Consider the following 27,377-nt stretch of genomic DNA (forward strand, 5'->3'; position numbering starts at 1 on the left):
CTGGTGCATTTACACAGAGAATTCCCTTATTGATGCATGAGAGATCTATTAAAAACCTTGCTTTTTGCAGTGAACCAGAAGGAGTAAATGTACTCTTACCTTGAAAAGGTTAGATAAAAACGACAATAAAGAACCTCCTGGCTATTTTGTAATGACAGTATCAGTCCCAGCCTACTCTTTGAGGTTTGTATTGCTGCCAGCAGTTAGCAATAAGTGATTTGGGGTCAAGACATCCTTTTCTGGGTCTTTGTTGAAAGTTTGACCTGAAATATGGGAAGTAGGAATGGAGATAGAGTTAAGCTGAAGGATAGATTGTCGGCTGCACTTGCATGCAGGTATCAGTTGAAAGACACTTGTTAAAGCTAAATGGTCGTTAGATTACAGCTGAAGGGTTTGAGATTTTATAACAGCTGCATTGCAATCCACCTCTTTTGCTCTCCACCCAGACTGTTTTCCTGTGTTAATGTAAAAAGCTGCAGAAACGCAAGTTAACGCTGAATAATTAGTAAGTATGAATACCACAAATCATCAAATGTACTAGAATCTGAACAGTCCTGCCTTCTTAAATGTACTGAAGCAGATGGAGCAGAATTGTATGAATAGTAAAGTATCTGGCTCAAAGCCATATCTAGAGGAATTGTGCTCTGCCACAGATTCACAAATACACATGAACAGTTACCACACAAAGTTTAGTTCTGTACGATTTCCTATTTAAAAAGCATTGGATATGTGAAGATGTGTTACTTCTGGAGTGAGTACAACATGATTACAACTATCAGCTGTTCAGAAACCCTGATGTAAATTCCACAGGCGTGATACAGTAGCCATTAGCGAATCTCACACTGTGTGTCAGGACAAGGAAATCCACAGTTAATATTCCCAGCACACTTAGCTCTGCTCCACCACCCAGCAGTTACAGCAGCCCCCCCTGAGGATACGCTGTATGAGAGGGTATTAAAAGTGAATGTTGGGGGTACACATTGGGAGAGGTTACATTTTTCCCCAGGGGTTATCTTGGTTCCACGCTGTTGGCGAAGCTAACAAGGCACACAGAGTCGCAGTCTGTGAGATAACTGAAGTCCTGGGGGAAATTTAGGAGGATCACGAGTCAGACTTAGTCCTCCAGAACAGACTCTGAGAAACTTAAAGCAGGACAGATTTGTTCTTAGACATTAACAAACAATGCAGCACTTCTAATTGGACCCAAAGGGAAGCTGAAGGTGACTAGCACAGAGTCATGCATCGACAGAAAAGCTCTTTGAATGGAAGTTGTAAGTTTCCCTGTTTTTTGACTTCCTTCTCACTACTGGAGGAATGATACCACTAACTTATACTTGAGAAGAACCTGTGTGAGTGACTATAGTGTTGCAATGGGCTGACTATCTGCAGGTTCTCCAGTCATACTAGCAAAGACAGGTAGAAGGATTTATTTACATGTTTATAAAGCTGTGTTTTGGCACAGTAGACATGAGGACATTGTCATCAGACACACTCTGCCCTTGCAGTGTTTATCATTGCATGGTAAAATGACAAGAAAACTTCAGTGCCCCCACTTCCTGGAGCACTTCTGTTAAAAAGTCTGTATTTGCAGCGTTTATCTTTTGCAGATGTTTTCATGTTTTGTGTGTTTTTGACATATGTGTATTTACAGCACATTTGCAGGTAATAGTTATTTTTTACTTTTGCAGGATGGGTCTTTCATTTGCAGTATGTTCCCATTGTTGTGTTTGTTTGGAAATCTGTATGTGCTTTTTGAATTTGCATAATTTGAGTATTTGCAGCATGTTTCTCCCATTTAAGATCATTTGACCTTTGCAGATTTTCTGCCCTTGCTGGTCACCACCATGTAGGACTGAGCGATAAATCAATAACGATAATTATCGTGATAGTTTTTCTCGATATAAATATAACAAATGTTCGATAAATATTTGATATATTCAAACTTGTTATTCACCTCCCCACCACTAGAAAGGATGACATTCTTACTTAATACACTTAATTATATACACGTTCATGATGTGGGTAAAGGAAGAGCAGGAAGACAACTTCTGCTGTGCATTTCAAACACGTTTAATGTCCACCGCGACCGTAGTACAACTGAACACTGAATGACCGTGATGCTTTCAATGTACTGTGGGAAAAATTATCACTCTGCCCGTAACTCTTTGTAATCTTAAAGGATAGTGCACTACTCAAAACAATACTCTACTAAACTGATAGATAGCATACAATTTGATATTTCTTTTTTGTAAATTGAAATCAAATTATGCAAATGATCTCAACCTGAGAAAAATATGACCCTACAACCTTAAAACTTCACAAAAATCTCATCTTACAGAAAAGACCTTCTTCTGTTAGCACCGTCAGAAATGATGGATTTTAAGAAGCTTATCTGAAAACTAAATTCCAAATACAAGCTAACAAACTGTCTGGTTTCTTCAACTTTCACTCGGGACCACAAATCTGCCTTTAAATTTAAATAAAATGATAATCTGATATTTATCCAGACAATTCTCAATATCAACTGATATGAAAAATGTTATAACACAACATTTTTTTTAATATCGCCCAGCTCTACCATCATGTATACTTGATAATAAATTAGCCTTAAAAAAATTTGTCTACAACCTAAAGTACTTACCTCCTGCTAATTTGTAGTTTGTTTGATTTTGTGTTGATTTTCACAAAAACTAGTGGCCCTTTCTTTACTTTTCATCAAGCTCATTGGAACATTCAGCAATGATGAATGAGGACTCAGTTGGATTTTGGAAAGGATCTGATGAATGAACAAGCAATAATTTTGACCTACTGTTGCACTAGTGTTACTGACACTAGACTGAACATTTTATATTATGAGAAGGAATGAGAAAGTATATCTGAACTCACTTATTAAGCCATTCATTCCACTGTAGCAGAAAATATCAAGTAAATCAGTTTAATCAATACAGCATTGACTCACCTTTGAACAAAAGTTTTTTCTTCGTTTCTGATTCTCATTCATGAACCGTGCAGTTTTCACATTCATTGATTTGTGTCTGGTATTTTAAATTTCTGTGCTTTGAGGAATGCCTCTAAGAAGCACTGTTTTAATTTATAAAGAAAATGTTTTTCTTGTACTTTTGTAAATCTAGAGTTTTTGTGGTAAACCTATATGGATGACTCATTTCTTATGCAATTATTTTTCAATATTTATATCCTTTTGCATTTTCATTGTTTTTGATGTGTGAAAGCTTGCATGCAACTTACTAAATCAAGCATTTTAGCCAGCAACATTCCCCGAAAAAAGCATCAAAATCCTGGAGGTGCTGATTATTTGTCTCTTCGTTGTCAAGCATTGATCCACAGATGATGTTTTTTCTCTGAGGTCTTCTATGACCACTGGACATTATAACTAAAACCCACCTCAGTATTTTCAGTTCTCTATAAGCTGCTCATTTGCTTTCAGAAAGCACCTCCCCTGTCCCTGTGTACTGATTTACATGCTCTGTCTTCATTGGTTGCCTGGCTGTTGCACTTTGTCATGCTGCCGTCTGCTGATTGGCTGCAGCAGCAGGAGGGCATGAACACTCGCTCACCAAAACAGGCATAAAATGCGGTGTGTGGGATCAGACACAGAAGAAGCACTCACTTTGCAACTTTGAGCAGCTTCAACAGAGAACCTCTGCCAGCTTAAACCAAACTGGAAGCTGAAAAAAATCAAGGCAAGAAGCTCAAGGAGAAGACTCAGGAGAAACTGCAGAAAAGATTACAAGGAAGCAATTTAGAAAAGTAGAAGTCAGTGGCAGGTGTTGTAATTTGCAGCAGGTGCTGTAACCACTGTAGAGGAAGTGAGTAGACTGAGACAGTGTTTGGATATTTTTATCTCTCACTTTTTCCTCAAAACAAAAGAGCAGCATGTCTCTGGAGGTGAAGGAGAAAACACAGGTGCGTTTGGTTTTTCTTGGGGCAGCAGGAGTGGGCAAGACAGCCCTGATCCAACGCTTCCTCCAAGACAAATTTGAGCCCAAACACCGGCGCACAGTGGAGGAGATGCACAGCAAGGAGTACGACATTGGAGGGGTCAAGATCACAGTGGAGATTCTTGACACCAGTGGCAGCTACTCCTTCCCAGCCATGCGAAAGCTCTCCATCCAAAACAGCGATGCCTTCGCTTTGGTGTACGCCGTGGATGACCCAGAGTCCCTGGAAGCTGTGAAGAGCCTCAGGGATGAGATCCTGGAAATCAAGGAGGACAAATACACTCCAATCGTGGTGGTAGGGAACAAAATGGACCGGGAGGAAGAGCGTCAGGTGTCCAATGAGGACGTGCTGTCAACCGTGGAGCTGGACTGGAACAACAGTTACCTGGAGGCTTCAGCGAAGGAGAATGAAAACGTGGTGGAGGTGTTCAAGGAGCTGCTGCAGCAGGCGAACCTGCCCAGTCGCCTCAGCCCCGCATTACGCAGACGTAGGGAGACCTTCCCAAAAGACACCAACTTCCGGCCACCCATGAACAAAACCAACAGCTGTATTTTGTCATAATGGGAGACGGAGCAGTTGAACTGTTTTGCTTCCCAGAGAGGACATAAGATGAGAGGACTGAGGATTGTGTTGTGTCAAGACAAAGTCCTGACTGTCTCTGTCAGAATGTGAGAATTGAAGAACTGCCTGACTGAGATTAATGAGTCTGGACCAACAGAGAAACTTCAGAGCACACATGTGGGAAACTGAGGAAGAGGAGGGTGATAATGCTGGACTTTGAGAGAGAGCCAGTGGAAGAAGAAAGAAAAAATTACTACTCAGTTGTTTACTCAATGTAATGTTGTTGCTGCTTATTTGGTGACATGCTGCTTGTGTTTCGATCAATGTATAACATCAAAATGTTCAATAGCATCACCATATTAGGCTGTTTCCAACAAACTGTCAACTTACAGAAAAGTGTGTATCTGTGTTGTGGTTTGTGCCAAGGTTGTATGTTTGATCTTATTTAATGATTCAGCTGTAGCACATCATATTATGTTTACAATTATTTTGTATCCAAGTCAAATTTTCTAATAGGCATGACATAACCCTTGTGTTTTTAAAGAAGTGTTGAAATGCAAAAGTTAACTCTAGGTGTACTTTTCATTTTTTAATGAGCATAAAAATGTTGTGAAACCATCTTTTTTTATGAATCTGATCTTTTTTAACAATGGAAACATGCCACGTTTATTAACGTTTATTATTTTGCAGTTTGTTTTTCATATTTAAACTGAATGTGGATTGAACAGTGCAATAAAATATAGAAATATATAAAAGTGATATGTGTTGTGTGAACTTTTTGTTGTTAATGAAGCTACAAATATGTCGGACAAAGTTAATATGATCATAGAAAATTAGATATTAGATATTTCAAAGAAAAATAACAGCGCTGCACTTAATTATCTCACATACATTTAGTGCAATGCTTGTAAAACAAAGAGGGTACAGACATACAGAAGATAAACAGAAAACTAAGGAGGATTTCACTCTTAACATTAGAAGTCTTAAAGTGTTGATGCAATATAAATACTTAATATTATAGTAGAGTTTCAGCATGTTAATTTTTTCCTTTTGAAGCCAGAGCACTACTTGAATTACATAGTTTTATAGCACAACCTAAGTGCCTTCTGCCCTTAGTGTCCTCAGAGTTGGATCTCTGCTGCCATCTGTGAATGAAAAGCACACATTACATCTACTTGAACTGGTCACATTAGTGGGAGTTCATGTCTCCTGTTATGAAATCTCAACCTAAAGTGAGGTGTCAGTGTTGACATAGAATTAAATCTGTTGTGTTCCTCACTCTTAAGTAACCTCAGTTTTCTGACAACCAAAGAAATATGGGTTTATGTGACTCCCCATCATCACTGAAGTGATGGGATTTGTCTGGAGTCAATCAGAGCAGGCTCTTTGAACTTTTAAACACCTTTAAACTTAGGTAGACAACTTAAACAGCTTTGGTTATATCATAAACAGTTTCACATCACTGGAAATTATTCCATTTTAAGCTGAGGGTAAGTGTGACATGCAAATCAATGAATAAGTGTGAACTTTGCTAACTAGGTTCCATCCTGTAAGTACACTGACATTAACTCTCTCAGAGCATCACAAAATCTAAAAACTAAACTCCTGTTAAACTGGTTCACAGCATGGATCATTGTTAAGTTCCCAATATAGCTGTGCACAGTTCCCCTTAATGCAACCTGCAGAGCAGTGACATGTTACAGCCCAGGTTTTAAGACCCTCCCCACGCCCACACGCACGCACGCGCACACACGCACGCACACACACGCACACACGCACGCACACACACACACACACACGCACACGCACACTCTCCAGTCCATCAGATTAGGCTGAACTAAGTTTCCTGTTTTAATTTGAGGAAGTAGCCAGCTTAACGTTTGCAGACAGTTCCTCTTTCAGTCCACATTTAAACATTCTTCCGCCTCCACTCTTGATCATTTGTGAAGAGAAGGGGGCCTTGCAGCTTCACAGTCATGCAGGTGTGTGGATTTGTCATCTCATTACACAGAAGTCTACTTTGATTTCCATCCGAGAAGGATATTTGAAGATTTTTTTACATTTTGCGTACATTTTTTTGACTAAACAACTTTTATGAGCATTGATTTGTTACGTTTCACCCGCAGAGAGGGTGGCCACTTGTACAGTTTGGACTCATTTTTTTCTACGTCTTTGCCCCTGGACTTGGTCAAAGCTCCTCAGCAGATTAAAGCAGCTCTGAGGCGTTTAGAACAAGTTCAGGGTCTTTGGCAGAACACGGCAAGAGTTTTAGGTAGAGTTTGGTAAAATGTCAGTCTGTGTAATGTTTGGAAGGAAACTGGAAAGTATTTTGGTCCATTCAGAAGCAGGTTTTACACATACATTTATTTTTGTGGAAGAGCAAAAATAACTATGATTTGTCATGTTTAAATTTAATCTGACTGCTCTGGTCATGCGTCAATGTTTAAGAATAACTTGTGAATGAGCACCTATTTATAACATGCTTTTTTTTTTCTTTCTTTTTTTTTTAAGGAATCAATACATTTTAGACTAGATTCAACCACTATTATAATACATCCAAAAAATTATAATTACTGATTGCCGTATTTTGATCATTTGAGCTGTCTAGTTACTTTACCTGGCATACAAAATATTTAGTTTGACCGTTTCTCCTGGTTGTGAAACACATGTATCAGGATGTACACACACACATTCAAATAGGGGCACATTGCAGCAATTGAATTCCAACACCCAGCTCTAGCTTTCCTCATTTTCTCTAACACTGTACTGTATTTTCTGACAAGTGCTGTCCTCTATAATAAGTCAAAATCAATAAACGACTAAAAAACTTGATCTCATCGATCAAACTGCAGCTAAACACTGAACTGTAACATTCATGCTTCACAAAGCAAGCAGCCTCAGCTTCAACTGAAACCGCTACTGAGAATCTAGTTTCAGGCATGAGGCTGGTGTACTGCACACATTTTTGACAGTTATAGAAATGTCTTCACACTTGAAATGCAAACCCAGTACTCACTGCTGCCAAATGTAGTGCTGCATTACATTCATTCAATTGTTAACGTTAGTACAGCCTGGTATTGTCACTTCAAACATCCACATTAGAATAACGACGGACAATTACTCACCACAAAATAATCATTTTATTTGCCAAATTCTGCAGCTTACTGAGAGGCTGCACGATACAGTTAGTTGTGCTGTTTATGTATTCAAATGAAAGGAAGCATATATTAGTGAAGTGTAACAGTTTGTATTGTTAGTGCAGTCCCACTATGTAACAGAGAAATTAAGCATTTGCTTCAAGTGTACAGCAAACACATAAAACAGCCAATTTCTGTTAACATGTTTATCAGCAAACAGGAGCAACAAAATAAAGCTCGTGCCGGAGTTAACCTGGATCTTGGTCATCAGAGTGTGTGTTCTTGGTAATGTTGGTAAAGCAGGAATGTGAATTTATGTGTGTGTGTTGCCTCAGTCATCTACAGCGATGTTGCGGAACAGATAGGCCATGGACTCTCCATTGTGGATGCGTCTGATGGCCTCGGCCAGGATCATACTGACATCCACAGTCTTGATCTTTGGACACTGCAGCTTCTGCACCTCATGAGGAACAGTGTTGGTCACCACCACCTGAGGGCGCAATATGACAGCTTCAGTATACAGACAACTCTCAGTTCTTGTAAGTTGCATTCAAGCATTTTTCTTCATGTGAAGGATTTTGTTCAACAGCTGACACACAGAGATAAAACATTGTTACTGTGTATTTAATATGAATTTTAACAGTGCATGTGTGCAGACACAAACATCTGTTAAAGCCAACGGACAGCTGATCAGCTTTGATCCGCTCGCAGCATCATCACAAACTGACATCGCTTCATGTGAGCCTACGGAGGAAAGATAGTCTCATGATAGATGGTGAATCAGAAAACAAATCAGATATAAAACTCAGAAGTGATACTCTTTTACTGATTTTAGGAGATTAATGCTCAATATTTTGTTAACACAGATGTGAAACGCTTTTTAATTTATGCTCACGATGTGATCTGATCTGTTTCCTCCAATTTCCCTCCTCTCTCAGCAATCCTCTCTCCTCCGAGCCGCAGTTAAAGCTTTGAGATAGTCCTTAACATGGCTATTCTGTAACTACTCCCGGTTTGACTGAGGACCAATGAGACTTGATTTTAGGAAACTGAGACACACAGTATAACTCTTAAAGTGCTTAAAGATAGAACTACATATTCTTACTAAACTAAAATTAAGGAAAATACATAGAAAAATCATGGAGCTTCTTTCACAACCTTACCATCTATACTTAAGAAGTCTGCAGCTAAAACATGAGTGTCATTGGTGAGGCAGTGTGAGGTTGTGCACCCAAAGAATTATTTAAGTATAACTAATGCCACAATAAATTAAACAGTATATTACATATTTCAGTATACTATTTTAATGTTATTAATCTCACCTCATAATGTCACTACCATGACATAGGATTCCCTAATGATTAAAGACATTTGTCACACCGTGTCTTACAAATACAGATATTGAGAGGCTCAAGTCAATTAAAATAAATACATAAATAAAAATCATTACACAAGGTTTATAATTAATACACACAGACTCAAGTTAAGGATTGGGCATTAGTTTGTCTGCTTGTAATCAGTAAAAAATACTAAATATTCAAAAATGTTAATAGTGTTTTGGATGATGGCCCATCTTCACCTCTTTCCTAGCTTTACATATCCCAGAGACATGAATCTAAGCACTCAATAATTATTGAGTGCAATAATCATAGATGTGCATCATCCAAGTTATATGATTAACTGGTGTTACTGTGTGTACTCATGTCTGTCAGGGTATTCTGTTGCCCTTTTCTCCTTGTTTCGCATTTTTAAATTTAACCTATGTATTTGAAAAACCTGATGCTGGTATATACTGTAGAGAGCTGTCTCTGTTTCGGGTGGTACAGTATGGTGCTAAAAACACTACACCATGGAACTATATTGGACTAATGTGGTGTTTAGTGACTGTTGTGTTGTTTGTTGTCTTATTTGTTGTATTTTGTGTATTCACTTTTTATTATTTGATTTATGTTGGGCCCCCAACCAGAAGCTTTTTGAAGCTTATCTGGGGTGTCCTTTTCAAGCGTCTTAATATTTCTGCTGTTGATTTGTTGGATTGGTATGTGTTTCTTGACGTATAAATTAAATCATATCAATTGTCTTGCATGTGTAGCTTGAAACTTTGAGGAATTACAAAAAATTAACAAAAATTAGAAATGAATTATTAACAGAGAAAAGTCAAAGGTATTTGCAGGAATAATGAATTGTGTTTTTTCACATTTTGGGGAGGTAAAAGGCTGATCTAATTGTGTCCTTAATGATGCCCCCTTTGCTTATCGCATGTTCATTATTTCAAGATGACTTGGTTATCTATTTTTAAGTTAAAAGAGGTATAATTCATCTCGTTTCCTATGTTGATCATTGAAATTTAATTTGAGGAAGAAGATAAGAAGACAAGTTTGCCACCAACACATGGTTTTACCTCGTCGATGGCAGACTCCTCTATTAGTCTGGGTGCCTCCGCAGACAGCAGACCATGTGTGGCCATGATGTAAATTTTGTAGGCTCCTCTTTCCTTCAAGATCTCTGCTGCTGCCACAAAGTCCTCCACATCGTCTATGATGTCGTCCTGAGAAAGTGACCACATGGTTAAAAATGACATGACACAGGGAACAGAGTCAAAAGGAAAATAACCCAATCTAGGTTCTGGAAAATGTAATGACAATATGATGGAGGGGGGAGGTAAACATATCATTTTAATTTTAAGATTTTGGCATTTCAAGGAGAGATTTTCAAAACATATTTGACTGGTCTATTTACATAAATATGATTTGAGTTTATACATCACCAGAACTAGTTTCCATTGCTATGGTAATTTTTGGTATTTCCCTCCTTATGACAAAATCAAATAGTGAAATTGGTGAACCCCCCAAAAAACTGCACATAACATATTTATAATACTTATAACGCATGAAGATACACTGTCACACGTAACTGCTCATGTGAAGCCTCCCCGATATAATTTAATCACTGATTAATATGTGAACATCTTACTCTAAAAGTATAATTAAAGACCGCCTGGAAATTGAATCCATGATTTTTGTTTCTCTCAAGTACTAATACTTCATGCAAATAATTTGTTCAATGAAACACTAACTTGCTATAACAGAAAATAAATGGTATAATAGCTTGAAGGTCTTACAATAATGATGGCGATTCTGCCTCCTACATCTCCGACAACAGTGATTGGTGGTTTCTCCTTGGCCATCATTACTGAAAGACACAATTAGAGAGAAATTACTTTGTGGACAAAGAGCCAGATTTATCCTGTGCCCCAATCAGATTCTTCAAGGAAGGTAGAAATGAAAGGAAAACCTTATGAGAAGGGATTTGAAACACTTGCAAACATCATGCAAACTCTCTGCACCAACAAGCTTCCATCTACCGAAGCACCAATCAAAAAAGAGACAACCACGAGTAACTCTGGTTGAAATCCATTTGTGCAGCTGCTAATTCTTTTGAAGAGTTTACATGCCGCTACTGCTTATGATTGGGTTTAGTGGTAGATGGAGAGGGTGTGGAACTGAGACTCTTTGAGGAACCACAGACCAGGAAAGATCATTATCTGAAGACTTACCAAACCCCTTTTTCACATTGCAATATTGAGGTTACAAAAATAACCAATTCAATTGGACCTTATCTCTACATGCCCCGTAATCGAGGCCCTCAAAACTCCAACAGGAATGAAAAGTTCTCAAGTAATGACTGATCCTGGTCTAGAACCTGCACTCAGGCCCTGATTATACATAGAACCCTTTTCCAAACATCAGCAAGGCACACACAGAGGTCTTTTCCCATCAATCACACAACCATTCAGCAAAGAATCTGTTCAAAACCTAACACTGACAACCTAAACTCAGTTGTTTTTTTATATGAATAAATCAAGCAGCTTCTGAGCTCAGGACTTGTCAAAAAAGATGCAAATGGAAAACATGAGGTGAGTTTTTCAAAATATCATAAATGTCAGGCAAAGAAAATTATTACTTGGCTTTAGGTAATAAATGCAAATCAATTAGTTACCTAAAAGCCCTATTTAATCATCATCAGTGGAGTGCCAAGTATATTGCTTTTGCATAATTTAGTAGACAAATTAAGAAGCATGAGTCATAAATAGCTTTGTTCAACAAGATACTATCTGTCTCCACTGACTCTTTTTTAACCCCTTAAATGTTCATCTTTGGATGCCTGAAGTTTTGACAACTGTGGCAACCACAACACTGTTAGCTATATTATTCATGTCACAGTCAAGTAATAATTCTTATAACAGAAAAGAAATGTATTCCAACTGAGACAATGTGAGACTGAGGGCTTCCTACAACTGTAATTAAAACTTTTGGGGAGAAAAGGCCCATATTCAACCCAGTGTGTTTTAATTAATACGGACAGTATTTCAATTATCTTAATATCTAAAGTCTCATGTTTAGGGCGGACAAGTCTGTGACACACAGATTCCAAATTAACGATTGATAAATATAAAAATAGGCTTTTAATTTCCGTTGTGCAGGAGACGAGGTGCTTTTTCAGAGAACAGAGCAGAACAAATTCACACGTCTGAAATTATTTTGTAACGTCTGCTCTGCAGTGAGCTGGGCTGAGTGTGTGAAATACCTTTCATCAGTGAGGATGCACCAACATTTAAGACAGCTTTGATGTGGCTCCGGCAGAGTCAACCAGTCATTTTTAATTATAAATATCATACATTTCTGGATGTAAATGTAAGTGGAAGTCCTCAGTAACACATTCTGTCACTCCATGCAGTGAGACAAAGAATAAACAAGAAGCACGAAACCATTCAAATGTTCTGATCATACTTGGGAGCTCTATCCCAGGGAATGGGACATGAGGTCTGCTGCCTGCGTTGGCAAAAGAAAGGAGGGAACAAAAAATAGTCAACATCAGACAAAACATCACAGGGCGAGAGTGAAATCCACAGCTAACTCTTCCACTGATTTTCTGAGGAGGACCTTCTACATCACAGGTAGGGAGCAGTCAGTTGTGAGAAGCATTTCTATACAAGAAATTGACATTTCAGGTAATCAATGCACATGTAGAGACGCAGAGGGGAAAAAGCTGGAAAGGAATCAATTCAGCTCCAGCTGGGGAGAAAAAGATAAGGCTGACAAAAAGAAAAAACACATTTTCAAGTTGAAGAGGCTGAAGGGGGAGAAATGATGAAGTGAGCTGAAAAGAGAGCAAAAAGGGCAACATGAGAACAGGATGAAATAAATGTGGCTGTGGAAGAAAAAGGGGTCAGTCATGGCAGTCAGCACTTGCAGTGTTTCACAGTAGGCTAACACAAGGCCTGAGGCAGGGCTGACCTGCCACATGCTGTGGGGACTGAGTGCATGTGAGTGTGTGAGTGAAACATCAAGGTCGGCATGGTCATAGATGTCTATTTTAAGCAGTTTCTGAGAAAATTGTATCCCAGTGAGGGTAAATTCTGTTACTAGTCCTAAATCAGAGGTATCTGGATCTTACAAAGAATGTTTCTGAGTGCTTTTGATAACCATTTTAAGGGGGGAATAATTCGGCTTGAAGATATCTGTAAAGCTACAGACATAAGCTGCACATGGCATACTTCTGATTCACACATTCTGATGACCGCACAAATCCAAACACCAAAAAACAAACTAACGGACTGCCAGCATTGAGACTTTGCCTTAATTTAGTCAATCCATGAGAGGTTTATAGGTGCGAAGAAACCTAGAAATAACGCAGGATATTTTAAAGGACTCATCTACAGAGTAAATTGTGAACAACACATACAAGGAATTCTGCAAATACAGCTACTGACCATTATATAGCTATCTGTAATCCTAGCTCCACCCAACAGAACAGAATCAGTTCTGTCGGTGTTAACAAATCTCTCTAAATGAATGTGAGAGGCTACATAAAACTGTGATGTGTGTCTTACATGGCAGCTCCAGGCCTGTGTGTCCTGTGGTGGTGCGGGACAAGGGTGGAGACTGTCGCCCGTCGGCCATGTCTGACTCCGCATGGTTGGCCTCCCCGTGCATCACTGCCAGGCCCAGCCGCAGCCTTTCAGCGTAGGACTGAGCTCTGAGACAGACAGACATGCAGTCACACAAGAGTCAAAGAAACTGACAAACTAAACACAAACAAACAAATACAAATACATAGGCAGAAAAAAAGAGAGAAGAAAGAGGTTTGGACAGAAGCCTTGACAGACTTGAAAAAGACAGGAAGTAGTAATAGGAAAATACACAATCTAATGTGAAGCGGAGATAAGAAAGCGGTCACTACGACAGCAGAAGACATTTAAGACTTGCAATTCTAAGGGCATCAGGCTTTCTCATTACCTCTTGGCAGCTGAAGGGGACTTTGCAACAATTATAGCGTTCCTGTAGTCTGGGATCTAAGGAAAGAGAAAGGGAATTAAACCGTTGATTTTAAACAAGTGGTGTAAAGTGGTTCCAAAATTAATTCTTTGAGGTGAAGCAAAACATTATAAATGCAACACAATGCCTGTTTTTTCACCATGCAGTGAAATGACGCCTCACCTCCTCCTGAATGTACTGAATGAGGAAGGGGGAAGCTCTCAGGTTGTCGACAGGGAAGCTGAAGAATCCCTGGATTTCTTTCTGGTGGAGGTCCACGGTGATGATGTGGGTTAGACCTGCAATATCACAAGAAGCACAGTGCATCCTTGGTCATTGATTTGTACGAGTGTAACAGATCACTGATGCCATGGTTCAATTCGGTTCATGGATTAAGGGTTCAGATCATTTTTCAGATTAGTCAAGAAAAAGAAAGAGAGATATTTATAACATTTCTCTTCCTCACCTGACCCAACTCTAACTGTGCATTTCAAGGCACAAACAAATCCCAATGTGTCTCCATGCATTTCAATAACAAGACTCTCATTATTCAACAAAAGCCTGAAAAGACCTGACTGTGTCTCAGTTAAGTAAATTCCTCTGTATCCCCACTCTGCTCACGTTTTTGGACTTCCACAGGACATAATTATTGTCCTTGTACAGTGCATCATTAGTGTTTCAGTGAGTGGAGTGATTTTTTGTCTCTAACCAGCAGCTTGGAGGAAGAAATGGCAAACATAGAGCAATATATGTTTACATCAGGTCTGTTTAATTTCTTCATCCAAAACTGTCTGTATTAGGAAAACTTTGAATGCTTGCTGTGCAGGTGTCACTTATGGTGTTTTCTGAAGGAGACCGTTAAGACGATCACCTTCTCCGTGCAGCAAAATGCAATCTTTTTACTATCTTGCTAATATCTATTAAACATGGAGGCCTGCTCTCACGCCCCCTCTCACTCACACACTAACCACACATCAACTGTGATCCGTTACACCTCTATCAACTAGTCCAACTCGTCCTATGCTACACTGAATACAAGATTTAGTACATTTTGTAACTGAAACATCTCTTTTGTAGTGGGAATACAGAGATTGAATGAGAAAGGGAAAAATTGTATGTGTAAAGTTTAGCAGGATGAAAAGCAGTATATTCTCTGGCTTGTGGCCAACACGTAAGTTAGTGCACAAAGTATAATCTATACATAGCTTAATGCACTGTTATGTGCATCTAAGGCTTGGGATATACTTTAAGAGGAGCTATAAGCTTCAAAGGCTGGATACACCTCAAGTTCATTTCCACTAACTTGTAAAAATGTTAGTGCTTGACATTAATAAAAAAACAACATCAGAATTAATAGAAGCTCTGGCAGTAGACTTCCAAAATTTCATAAAAGTACAGGACTTGTACATGTACATTCATGCACTGAATAATGATCAGCCTACTGCGAATGTCAAGGAACCTAGTATCTCCTCTGGTCCCTTAAATCAGCACACTAAAATCTAATTCATAATTAGGGGTATAACGATTCTTTTAAACAACGATTCAATACGTATCATGATTTGTGGTTCCCGATACAATTAAAGGATGATCTTGGTTCATTTAGAATGATACGATCTGAAACGATTCAGTGATTTGAAATCTATTCAGTACCCTTTTGGCCAAAAATTCAACCAGCGTGACTGTGAAATAAATACCTTGATACTGGGCAGTCCTAGATTCCTGTTGTTTCTTGTAAAGGAATCAGGTATAAATTATTTATGGATATAAGCGTTGTGTGAAATCCCATGGCGCCTTAGTAGGTGGTTGGTTAGATTTGTGGTGTTGCCGTTGTACTTCTTTACTTGACCTTAACATATCCTACAAACAGCGAGCAACTTATTTAGAACATGTGTTTCCACACACTAGACCGCAATGGTGGCTTGATAATTTCTCGCTCGCCGGCTTCTCCAATGCCATCCACCATGCTATGTTTTTTTGTCTTCTGGCGCGTGGCGTTGTCAAAGACAGGCAGCCTGAATTGAGTAACATTTAACGTCTTTATCATTAAAAGTGCAAAAAAAACACATCCATGTAAAGTCTGCCATGCTTAAATCCAATGCATTATTTCCTAGTATCGATACAATCGATTTATTACCTTTTAAAACGATGTTAGATCGGTATTTGTCGTTCGGAAGGCCAACTTGCCGAGCACTGGTCGATGTAATCGGATCATAGGAATGTAAATTGATACATCGATGTAGTAGATGAATCGTAACACCCCTATTCATAATATATTCAGAATTTACCTCTGATTTCATCCAATTTAGTAATGACAAACAAAAAACACAGTCCGTACCAGCTTTAGCTAACATGGATGCAAGCAGTTTGCAGACGATGGATCCTCTCTTTCTCATCTTGCACTGCTTGCTGTAAGGAAAGTAAGGAATGACCCCGATGATGTTCTTGGCACAGGAGGTCTTCAGGGCGTACGCCATGACCAGCAGCTCCATGATGGCCGTGTTGACATCTCTGAGAAACACATTCAGTTTAAAAGATTGCAGAGGCACTGTGCTGGTGTTCAATAGTAAGTACTTAAGGTAGATTCAGGAGGTACAGATAGATATGTTCATGTGGGCTAATGAGCCTGTAGGTTAATGTTTGCTCACAAGATTATCTATTCGTAATGTGGCCTGTTATTGGACTCCACCTTAACTGTCTTTTCCTTTGAGCCTAAAGCAAAGAATAACTTCCAAAATTACTGGGTCATCAACAAATAAAACACAACTTCATCTTCTCCCTCACATGACATTAATATGAAGATCTGGTCAGAAATAAGCACTTGCAAGTAAGACAAGATACATCATAGAACTTTTTTGAATAATTAAATTAAAAAAATAATATCCAATAGTGATGGTTTATTTTGATGACTTGGCCAGTTTCTCTACTTTAGACAGACGAGGAGTTGTTGATGTAACACGAAACTGTAAAAGACACTTGGGCTTTGACGGCTTGTTGAAACCAGAGATCCCACACAGCCAGGTCAATGGCTGCTGGATCTGCACACACTCAATACTGGAAGCTCAAACATGTGATGTCTACTCTGTGAACTCTAAGTTATCTTTAAGAAAGCGCTTCTCTGTCTAGCTAATAATTAATTAGGAGGAGACTAGGCATTATGAAGTGAAGTTGCTGTAGTGTTATGTTGCTTGTTTAACTTCATGTAAATGATAGGCTGCATTTAGACTCAGATTTCCAGTGCACATTAATGTGATGGGAATCTGATATGTCACAGAATAAGACAAACTTAGGGTAAAAGCACATGAGGAGATATTTTGATACGTCATTCAATTATGTATACACTTGTGCTGTTTAATAATTACACAAGTAAAGAGGTTTTCGGAATTAAATCCATATATTTTTGTCAACAATGTGATAACACTCCTTTCTTTTATCACATCAAGGACATGTCTCAATTTTGCTGATTTTTTGCACTGGCAGGGCCCAACACTTCATTTTCAGAAGTGTATCCGTGACGTCACCCATCTGTTTCTGAAGCACTGTTTTTGAAGCCAATCCTCGGCGGCAGCCATATTGCTGCTGTCGATTGTGACGTAAAGAGGCGGGCTTTGAGCCTCCTAGCCAACAGCTACAGTGTTCCCGCCTGTCAGTCAAGTCAGCTGTGCCTCTCATTGGAAGACTCGTAATCTAAATATCTTCGAAATTGCTGCGTTAGAAAAAAAATTCAGCCCCGTACAGTGTGTGCCAATCGAGAGGTGAGCTAATCAGACTACACTCGTCTTTGGACCAGGCTGTAAACATGTTTATTTCTGCTGTAAAGACTGGCTTTCCTGAATTGGTGTGTATGTGGTTTCCGGTACTTTCGGAACCAGCCTCAAGTGCATCCTTGATGAACTGCAGTTTTTAGCACTTGGACTCATATTTTTAGACCGGGGGTTGTCGCTTGGTCTACACCTGCAGCACAACAAATGTTGTGTTAGTAGCTGTTGTCTCAACGTGATGTTTCAAACCTGCTGTCAGAGAGCTCCATTAGAAATAATTGCTGAATAAATGCCAGTGATTATTGAATAGTATTTTTGGCTTGAAATGCCCATCCTTAGAGTGAATCTGGTCATAAGAACTAAGAACAGTCCCAGAGTTTCAGGACATTTTTCTGGTAGTTTGTCATGACCATCCCTCTGTCTTACCTGGGAATGGTCTGAATGATGAAGATGTCTTGTCCACGGACTGACTCTTTCACGTCCACTCTAGTCTCTGAAAATAAATCAGACAAAGAAAACACGATCAAATACAAAGTTGAGTGTGAGGAATGTATAGCACAGTTCTTTATGAGAGGCAGTCATTTCAATGAATTAATGAATTTTAATGAGTGTTTTAATGAAATTCATCCGATGTACCTTTGTTTGACTCTTGGAAAACCACTGACTTGCCCAACTCCACGCCTAGACGTCTAGGAAAAACAGTGTTAGAGGTTACAGACCGCAGAGAGTTGAAAACACCAAAACACACACACTAACACACCTTTATGAGTTAAATTAATTGATGTTTATAAATACTTTGCACAATATAAGTGGTTCCTATTTTTGAAAATGACAATGTGCAATCAAATAAAAATTAATTTAACTGCCATATAACTTTGCAAGCTATGATATGATCATACGCTTTTGCCAAAACTTCTCAAACACCATGCCCAGTTGCCAAGGTTTAATCATGAAGGTATTTCATTTGCCTTTATTTCAGTCAACACCCTCAAACAGGATAAACTGCAAGTCCTCTAAAAGTATTTGGCAAAAACAAAGTTGAGATTGTAACTCAGAGGAGAATGGTCTTGTTGCACAAAGTCAGACGAGACAGGCCCAGGCGCCATGAACACAGCCTTGCCTTGGGCAGAAAATCACACTGTTAATTTGAATACTAAATAGCCACATATCAGCACCAATTACAATGAAGGGAACTTGATGGTTGTTCAAAGCACACACAGTGCTTTTTCAAAGTTGTGAAACAGACATGCTTCCTTTTGGGCACACTCAAAAAAAAAATGAAGAAAACAAAGATGACATGAGTTCCAGGGTTGTTTACACACAGTCAAGACAACACGTGCACCTCAGAGTAAATATTCAGATTATTCATTAACATGTTCCACATGCTCAGAATGTTTTTCAACCTTTGCTCCACAAAATATATACTCTTGACAGAACAGCAGCAATCTACCCAATAAATGTTCTGCAGCGTTGCCAAACACAGTGAGAGCTGAGCTGTTTCTCACTCTGCGAGCAGCTTCTTCCTGGCTGTCGGACAAGTCCGCAGGGCAGACAGAAACAAGGCTGCTCCTTGAATGCAGTAAGCCAACCACAGATGAGGATACTGGGTCGGCAAGTTATGGGTTTCAGAAGGACAACAAAACAGATGAAGTTTGGCTGCGTGCCACCTGGTTTCACTGTTTTTTCTACCTCATTTATAGCTATTTTAATGCTTCATGAGTCATCGTCCATCTAATAATGTCTGGCTGGGATAATAACATCCAGTGTGTAGTATGTGTAATCTGCTTACTCTCACAGCAGTGTCTGCACTGTACTCTCCTTTGATCACAAGGATTCTCACTGACAGGCCCTTTGAATGTCACAGGCGGAGACAAAAACCTGTGCAGTACTCTTAATCTAATACGCCAAATCTTTCATGTTCACTTTATAGATAAAACAAAAACTCTGGGTTAGTTGTGATCTAATGGAACAAATCTTACACCTACATGGTACGATAACTATTTATGCATTTATTCTATGAGGGGAATGGGGGATTGTGGACAGTGTTTACCTTTTTAATCTGGCATTTAACTTGGAGTGGTTTCCTTTTAGCCCTTGCCTGCAATATTACTTTGATGACCATTGTTTTAGTACCATTTTTATTATATCTTCTTCTCTTTTAATTATTTTATATTCTTTTATTTGCTGGTATTTATTTGATTTTATTAAACTGATTGATTTTATTTTATTTAGTTATTATTTGTGTTATTATTATAAATTTTTTAAATACTTTTTATGTAATGGTTTTCAAGAAATAGAGTAAAGAAAAAAAATACACAAACACAAAAAAAGACAAAAACAAAAAGACGTAACAGCATGTCAGCATTAGCATGGATGAGTTTGCATCTTATTTGTTTAAGATTATCTTCTATACAAACAATTCATTTTTAACACATCCATGAGTATAGAATTTGATAACTCATGCAGAAACAAACTTAAAGGAAAATGTACAAAGAGAAATAGCTACAACAACTACACAAATAAATATAAAAATAAGGTCATAAAGCTGACTTTATTTAGGGCCTGGAAATTGATTTATTATATATATTTTCCCCTTTAGTTTTTTCGCTTTTTGTGTTCTTCACCATCTGTTTCTAGCTCAAATCTAATGCTCAAGTATGCACACATTTATTTCAATTTTTAAGCATTTCTTATCACATTCCTCTATCTGGATTTAGCCTTGTATCATTTTTATCTGTTGTTGTTGTTTTCTGTCTGTGTACTTTTGTGAAGCACTTTGGGCTGCATGATTGAGTGCATGAAAGGTGCTTTATAAATAAAAATGAGTTGAGTTAACTATGACGACTTGCAAAGCTAAAAGAAGGGTCCCATTTAAAAATAGTCAAATCTGAGTGTAATATTCAATAAATTAAACTGCGCCAAATCAATGACAAAAAATAAAACCCTGATTATAATGAGCTTTGCCAAAGTGTATCCCCTCTAAAGTATTGATCAATGCTTGTGTTAGTAAGGTTGCAAGTGACAAGGTAAGAGTCTGGCTGTATGTCACATCTGATCCTAAACAAGTTGTACAAACAATGAAGTTCACAACAACCCACATTGTAGTTTGTTTTTTTGCAATGTTGAATAAAAATGTCATGCAATACCAAAGGATGGCTTTTTTCTTTCCTTAGTACAGACAAACCAAACTCCAGTGCTTGTGTCATCCAGTCTGTAGTTGCATTATGATTACTACATGGCCAGTGTATCACATGGTGTTCATTTTTCATTAATATTGTTTATCTACAGGGGTGTCAAACATACAGCCCGCAGGCCAAAACAGGCCCACCAGAGGTTCCAATCCGGCCCCTAGGGATGACTTTGCAAAGTGAAAAAATTACAGAGAAGTCATAAACTGCAGTTTATCAATTAAAGTAACTACTATTTCAAATTTATCCTACAATCAAACAGCTGACAGAGGGCACCTGAACTCCGCTCTGTGACTGTTTTTTCTCAAAGTGAGGAAAAATAATATTTGCAGTTTGCACAATCCGGTAAAAATTCAGACTTTTTGGACCCCTGCATACAACACTGTTCAGCAAGCCAACTGTTCATGCTGGAGGAGGGGGGTCCATAATAGTCAACTTTACCTTCTTCATTATTATAACCTATCTGATCTTGTGCTGTAAACGTGTCAGGTGACTGGTAAACCTGTGTGTTTGGTGTGTTCGCAGCAGGTTTCAGTGCTTAACGAATATAGTATTTGGCCCCACAATGAGACTCACTATGGCGAAAAATACAACTGTTTTTGTAAAAAGATAGTTAATTAAATGTGCACATTTTCAGAATGTACTTTTTTGCAGTAAAACACAGGGAGCAATTTGGAGTTTTTGTTATTTATAGGTTATTATGTTATGATTTTACTGGTCCGGCCAACTTGGGCTGTATGTGGCCCCTGAACTGACATGAGTTTGACACCCCTGATCTACGTGTACTACTTTGTGTTGTCTTCCAGAACTGTATTTATCTTAACACATAACACACCCATTAGCCTGAGGTTACCTGCAGCCTGCAGACTGAGTCCCAGGTGTACTGACAGGTAACAAAGACAGGTTAATCCTCTGTATTACAGACATGAAATGAATGTATCTGAAGCTCACTTACTCCGTTATCTTCTTAGCCAGCTCTGTGCAGGCGGTAGTGGAGTTGGCAGAGAAAACACGGTATCCAGTCCTTGAAACATTCATCCTGGTGTAACCATACGACAGCTTAGAAATTTGAGAGTGAGAGACAAGAGACCTGTGACCCCCAAAACGCCTAATGGGCATGTTGCTATGAAGACAATGTGGTTGTGGGTTACGTTTCTCCAAAATAACGTCAGAATCGTGCGTTTTATCCTTAGTTTCTGTGTTAAATTCAACACTATGGGTAGGCTACACTTCAACCCCCAACACTACACGCATTGTTTTGGTAAGAAGCTGAAAACTTTAAAGTAGCTGTGTAATGTAACGCTGTAAAAGTTTGAGTAAATGAGAGCACATGCCATACATGCAACGTAGGAGCAACACTCGTGCTGCTGTTAGCGAGTCAAAAACCTCCTCATCGATCAGCAACAGAAGAAAAAACCGTGAACCACTACAACGACAGCAGAAAAAACACTGAGCTTTGTGTTTCCGAACAAGTCACTGAGCCTTTCTCGCCTCCAGAGCATGCGCACAGCGGATTATAAAGTCATTAAGGTGGTTTGAATTGGAAAACAAACTTCTCAAGCGCTACAAATATGTCATAAAATCAAATCTCTGCCGATAGCACTCAAATGTAGCTTCAGTAAACTTTGTAGCAATGCGGTCCCAGAGCTGGGGGAAAAACGCCAGGAGACGTCGTTCATTGGGTGCAGAAAGAGAAGGAGTGATGTTGAAGAGAACCAATCAGAGACTGAATAAACATAAAAGGGGGCGTGTGATAATGTGATTTGTCCAACCAGGATGCGAGATTTCATTGACGTAAATTTAAAGCGCAACGGCAAAAAAAATGTGAGGATAAACATTTTTGCCAAACTGAGACTAAACTCACACAGGCATCACTACACTGGTGTACACAGAGGGGGAACAAGGGGGGGGGGGATTGCTTCCCTGGTATCCTCATGTCTACAAAAACCACCTTGCAAATCACACAAACACAGATTACTTTTTTATTTTGAAGCATAAAACAGATTATTCTATCGGTCAATGTATTCTTACTTTGAAGAGCAAAGGCTATTTTGTGAGTGCTTCAGAAGAAGTACACAAGATATCACAGTAAGTATTCATCATATTTTAAGTATCAAAATTAATTCTATATAATCTATAAAATAAGGGACACACTCAATGGCTTATCAGTTTGTAGCACAAAAATGCTTATTAAGTCAATGGACAGTCCATTTACAGGTGGGAAAATAAAGTTTGATCATATTTTTATTCTTGGTAAAAGTGAATGAAAAAAGTAAAGAATGTATAAAGACTTTAGTGTATCACTGCTACAGGATTTTTAAAAGTTAAAGATGCACCTGAATTTTAATTGTAGTAAAAACACAGCATCCCTCACTACCTTAAATCAATAAGAATAGTTTCTTTTAGGCTAATAGAAAAATAAAATCCTACGAGTATGTATCTGCCTTTGTGCTGCAGGTCATCCTGGTACATGATGAACCTGTCTGCCATTTTTGGCTCAGTTGATCACCACACCTTTCATGGAACCACACCCTTTTCTGCATTCCATCTCTACTGTAGCACCGCAGGAACTACAGTGCTTTTAATCCTTCATGCAGACTGTGCTATTAGGAATTAAATGCTGAGGTTGTCTGTTAGAAACAACATGGATCTGCCTTGCATGGCTGGTATAGGCATAAATTGCCTAAACACTTTCAGCAGTTGTGTTATATACAGATCTTTTTGAGTACTTTGTGCTCCAGACACATTTGTGAACTCATTCAGCTGTTCAGAACATCAGAGGATGACAGTCAGTGTGCACTGCCCTGCAAGAAACAACTGTTGAACTTTCACGTCACGTTTTCCTTGTTTTCTCCTCCTTTTTAGAAAAGTCACCAGCGTTCTTTTCCAAAATGTTGTGAGTTTTTGTGAAAACTGTATTTAAAAGCACATGGTCTACTTCTGCTCTGTCAGCCTTTCAGCACCTTCTCTTTCAGCAGGTCCAAGATGACCTGCCTCTCCTGGCTCTCCAGCTCAAATCTCCGCTCCCTTTCTTTCCTGTCAGCTCCCAGACGTTCCCTCTCCAGAGTGATCTTACCTGAGAATTAAAAGAGATCTGTGATTAATAACCTCTGAGGATTATAACAATAGTCACCATAAGTACTTGTTTTCTACTCCATACTTTGAAAAAAAATGTGTTCCTCTCAGCAGACATTGGTGAATTAATATACGTTTTAATTTTGATGGCACTATTATTTGATATGATTGTAAAATGTGATGGAATTCTTATGTTAATGTACCCTTTTTTATTTTGTTTCCTAACAAATGTTTGTCCTGTTTTCTTTAATTCAGGAAAAGAAAGTAAGATAATAATACATTTATTTTTCCAGGGCCTGCTTACTAAATTTGACAGGCATTACATCAACAGACAGGACATATAATGTAGAGTGAAACTACAACCATATTCTGACTGGATCTGAAGCTATTTACAATAGTGACCAAAAAAAAAAAAGGTAATAGCAAGAAAGAAAATATTTACATCTAACAAAACCAACTGACATATCTTCATAAATATTCCTAACTCCCCCTCCTTTTTTATACAGGGTTGATTTTTGAGTCACGCGGCGCCGTTGGCCTTGCGATCTAAGCAATACACAGAGGCCATAGCCCTCGTCACAGAGGTCACAGGTTCGATTCGAGCCTTGATCATTTGCTGCATGTCCTCCCCCACTCTCTACTCCCCACATTTCCTGTCTCTTTTCAGCTGTCCTTTCCATTAAAGGCTAAAATGCCCAAAAATATAACTTAAAACCAAACATATATATATATATACACACATATTTAAATCACATTTCCCTGCTCTCCTAAAAGAATAAATTCTTACTCCTTTGAATCTCCAGCTCCTCTCTGCGTAGGGCGAGCTCCTCCTCTCGCAGCCGCTGCTCTGCCTCTGAGCGTTTCTCCAGGAAACTGAGAATCTCAGAGTAAGTCTGACAGCAGCACTGGCAGGGGCGTTTGGCCATCGGAGCCGCTGAAAGCTCTGTCATCACCTCACGCTCTTCTTCTGGTTCTGCTTGGACAGAAGATATGTAAAAATGAAAAAAAGTCTGCTGCAGAGAAACATCCACAGAGCCAGGAAGGATGGTTTGCTGAAGGACACTTGCTGAATAGACTTGCAGTTGCTTGAACTCAAAGTGAAGGATTTCCTTAGTTAATCTCCACCAGAGTCTCTTACTTGAGTAGGAAACATTCACTCTTCAATGGGCTAAATGTCTCACTAATATATCTCAAACAAAACCCAGCTGGCTAAAAAAATGAACTGATTAAGGTGACCAAATCACACTAGATCTCAACTTTCCCCAAGAGAATAAGAGAAAGGCTAACAATGATTCTCAGTGCCATATATTTTCTGTCATGCAGTTGTATATGTGATACCACCACCCCTTATTCATGGCAGTAGACCCAAACCCCCACGATTACACAAGCCTTGATTTGAGTTTTGACAGCATAATTGGATCTATAGTGAATACACCTTTAAATGAACAACAATGATATTACCTGCAGTGGCTGTGATTGTGATGTTGGGTTTGTCTTGTTCTGGCAGAGTTAGTTCTTCTATAGCTCTCTTTCTCAGCTCATCATCCTTAAAAAGATGAGGGCGGTTATATGTTGACACCTCCACCAAAATAAGATGGAAAATGAGAACTGTGATACATAAGCAAATGTTTCAATGTAACAGCAGGTGTAATGGCAGCGGAAGAAGTTGTTACAGTCTGATAGCCACCTGGTATTTTGTGCTTTCCCCGCTGACCAGGAGCCCCTTCTCAGCCTCCAGCTCCAACACCTCGTGTAGCAGATCCTCCTTCTGGGCATATAACCTCTCTGTTCCAAATCTGATGACACCAAAAGTAAAGACAACACCATATGAGTCTGTTTATGCAGCCAGTACTTAAAGCACAGAAAAGTAGTTTGCCTTTACCTGCGCAGACTGGGAAAGTCTTGTTTCTTGTAGTAGTCTAGCAGCAGCATGGTCCTCTCTCTACATCTTCTGGCATCCACCTCAAAGTTTTCATCTTGGAGAGCAGCAGTTATGATCTCTCCAATGCGAGCCCAGATCCGTCCTAAGGAAAACAAATGCACACACACACATATAAAACTGAATTTGGATTCCCGTTTACAGCCAATCCTTTGCGAGAAGGACTTGCCTGGTTCTTTGGAGGAGAAGGGGTTTTGGGTGATAACTTCCTTCAGTAGGATGATGTCATGCCGCGCTGAAAAACGCACCTGACGCTTCCGTGGGGTGGTGGAGGGGCCAGCAAGCGAGAAACCTGAAGGTGGGAGGAGAAAATAAAACAATTAATTACTCAGATTAAGACTAAAAAGAGGGGCACTGATGGCCTAGTGGTCTAAGCGCCCCACATATAAAGGCTACAGTCCTTATCGCAGAGGTTGCCAGTTCGACTCCCGGCTGCTTGACCATTTGCTGCATGTCTTCCCCCACTCTCTTCCACATTTGCTGTCTCTGTTCAGCTGTCATGTCATCAAAGGCAAAAATGCCAAAAAAAAAAAAACAACTTTAATTTTTTTTATTAAAGAGCAGAGAGATGAAGAGTAGGGAAGCTATTTACAATGAAGTTTTTTGTATTTGTATGAGACTACAATTTCTTCTATCTTTTTTTTTTTAGAAAGAAACAACACAACTTACTGTTATTAGTTATGTTTTATCATCATCTCTATAAGCATTGAAGCCAAGTAAAACTAGGGTATTTGGTAAGGCTGTGTTCAGAACCAACTAGTAGGCTACATTAAATCAATGCTACATCCTCGTATAAGATTCCAATTGACCTTAACGTGATCCTTGTTAGATAAGTCTTGAGGTTTAAGATGGGTATGAAACAGGCCTATGTTCTGATGCAAGGAGCATCTGACCTGACACTGCACGTGTAAGAGCAGCCATATCCTGCAGCTACAAGATCTGACGTGCAGACACGAGCCAAAATAGCCAGTAATTCACTGAAATCCCCATAAGAGGCTACAGGACATTCAAAGCCGGGTCCTGCGCCAAAGGAGGAGGGGAAGTAAATGGGCAGGATTGGAGAAACACCAAATACGGTCCGGGAAATGTGAGTAAAAGTGCCTGAAACGCGCGTAAGACGTGCAAGTGGTTGTGTATCTCACCGTTGTTGATCGGTACTTCCACCACCACCCGGTCCATGTTTGTGTCCGGTGCATCCGGGAACCGGCTGACGTGCCGTACACGTCCCCGCACCAGTACAGGTTCAACACTGACGTGTGACTCAACTTGGCGGAGAATCAGAATCCGGCAGAACGGGGGTATCGCTTTCACTTTTTAGTTGCACTTACTCTTAAATACCACACGATGGAGCCAGACATCCACTACTAAATCTAAATATGGAGGAGCATGATGTTAGGATGAAACCACATCTACTGTGCCTCTATTGTTTGTAGAGGAGCAAG

General features: G+C 39.2%; 3 protein-coding genes across 7 annotated transcripts; 1 reads left to right on the plus strand and 2 right to left on the minus strand.

Annotated features, from left to right (window-relative positions):
* The first annotated feature begins 3,583 nt into the window (after nucleotides 1-3,583).
* Nucleotides 3,584-5,129, plus strand: rasd4 (rasd family member 4). Its single transcript, XM_034687877.1, has one exon. The coding sequence runs from the start codon at nucleotides 3,895-3,897 to the stop codon at nucleotides 4,519-4,521; it is 627 nt and encodes a 208-aa protein (XP_034543768.1). The 5' UTR covers nucleotides 3,584-3,894; the 3' UTR covers nucleotides 4,522-5,129.
* A 2,513-nt stretch (nucleotides 5,130-7,642) lies between these two features.
* On the minus strand, nucleotides 7,643-22,607 carry LOC117815879 (phosphoribosyl pyrophosphate synthase-associated protein 1-like). Of its 3 annotated transcripts, none has more exons than XM_034687875.1 (11): nucleotides 22,261-22,606; nucleotides 21,877-21,960; nucleotides 18,370-18,422; nucleotides 18,160-18,226; nucleotides 16,311-16,483; nucleotides 14,159-14,274; nucleotides 13,958-14,013; nucleotides 13,552-13,697; nucleotides 10,780-10,850; nucleotides 10,060-10,206; nucleotides 7,643-8,148 (listed from the first exon to the last, which is right to left on the minus strand). In XM_034687875.1, coding segments are annotated over exons 1-11 (1,074 nt in total). In that variant the 5' UTR covers nucleotides 22,263-22,606; the 3' UTR covers nucleotides 7,643-7,989. The 3 variants fall into 3 exon arrangements, with proteins under 3 accessions (XP_034543766.1, XP_034543767.1, XP_034543765.1); XM_034687876.1 differs by having other exon boundaries at nucleotides 21,877-21,980; XM_034687874.1 differs by having other exon boundaries at nucleotides 21,877-22,607.
* A 282-nt stretch (nucleotides 22,608-22,889) lies between these two features.
* On the minus strand, nucleotides 22,890-27,253 carry si:dkey-45d16.4 (trichohyalin). Of its 3 annotated transcripts, none has more exons than XM_034687991.1 (7): nucleotides 27,078-27,253; nucleotides 26,105-26,227; nucleotides 25,879-26,020; nucleotides 25,684-25,792; nucleotides 25,458-25,575; nucleotides 24,784-24,969; nucleotides 22,890-23,997 (listed from the first exon to the last, which is right to left on the minus strand). In XM_034687991.1, the coding sequence occupies exons 1-7, from the start codon at nucleotides 27,112-27,114 to the stop codon at nucleotides 23,870-23,872; spliced, it is 843 nt and encodes a 280-aa protein (XP_034543882.1). In that variant the 5' UTR covers nucleotides 27,115-27,253; the 3' UTR covers nucleotides 22,890-23,869. The 3 variants fall into 3 exon arrangements, with proteins under 3 accessions (XP_034543882.1, XP_034543884.1, XP_034543883.1); XM_034687993.1 differs by having other exon boundaries at nucleotides 25,458-25,542; nucleotides 27,078-27,250; XM_034687992.1 differs by lacking the exon at nucleotides 27,078-27,253 and adding an exon at nucleotides 26,829-27,018.
* Between the last annotated feature and the right edge of the window lie 124 nt (nucleotides 27,254-27,377).

Source organism: Notolabrus celidotus, chromosome 7 (genome assembly GCF_009762535.1).
Source record: "Notolabrus celidotus isolate fNotCel1 chromosome 7, fNotCel1.pri, whole genome shotgun sequence".
NCBI lineage: Eukaryota > Metazoa > Chordata > Actinopteri > Labriformes > Labridae > Notolabrus > Notolabrus celidotus.

Excerpts from the sequence above, each read along its gene's own strand:
- rasd4 (XM_034687877.1), top strand. The coding sequence starts at position 3,895 with ATGTCTCTGGAGGTGAAGGAGAAAACACAGGTGCGTTTGGTTTTTCTT.
- LOC117815879 (XM_034687874.1), bottom strand. The coding sequence starts at position 22,040 with ATGCCCATTAGGCGTTTTGGGGGTCACAGGTCTCTTGTCTCTCACTCT. Across the intron at positions 14,014-14,158 it reads TTCAGTACATTCAGGAGGAG|ATCCCAGACTACAGGAACGC; the intron begins GTGAGGCGTCAT and ends CTCTTTCCTTAG. Across the intron at positions 8,149-10,059 it reads AGGAGTCTGCCATCGACGAG|GTGGTGGTGACCAACACTGT; the intron begins GTAAAACCATGT and ends TTGCGCCCTCAG.
- si:dkey-45d16.4 (XM_034687991.1), bottom strand. The coding sequence starts at position 27,114 with ATGGACCGGGTGGTGGTGGAAGTACCGATCAACAACG. Across the intron at positions 25,576-25,683 it reads GGGAAAGCACAAAATACCAG|GTGTCAACATATAACCGCCC; the intron begins GTGGCTATCAGA and ends ATTTTGGTGGAG. Across the intron at positions 24,970-25,457 it reads CACAATCACAGCCACTGCAG|AACCAGAAGAAGAGCGTGAG; the intron begins GTAATATCATTG and ends CTGTCCAAGCAG.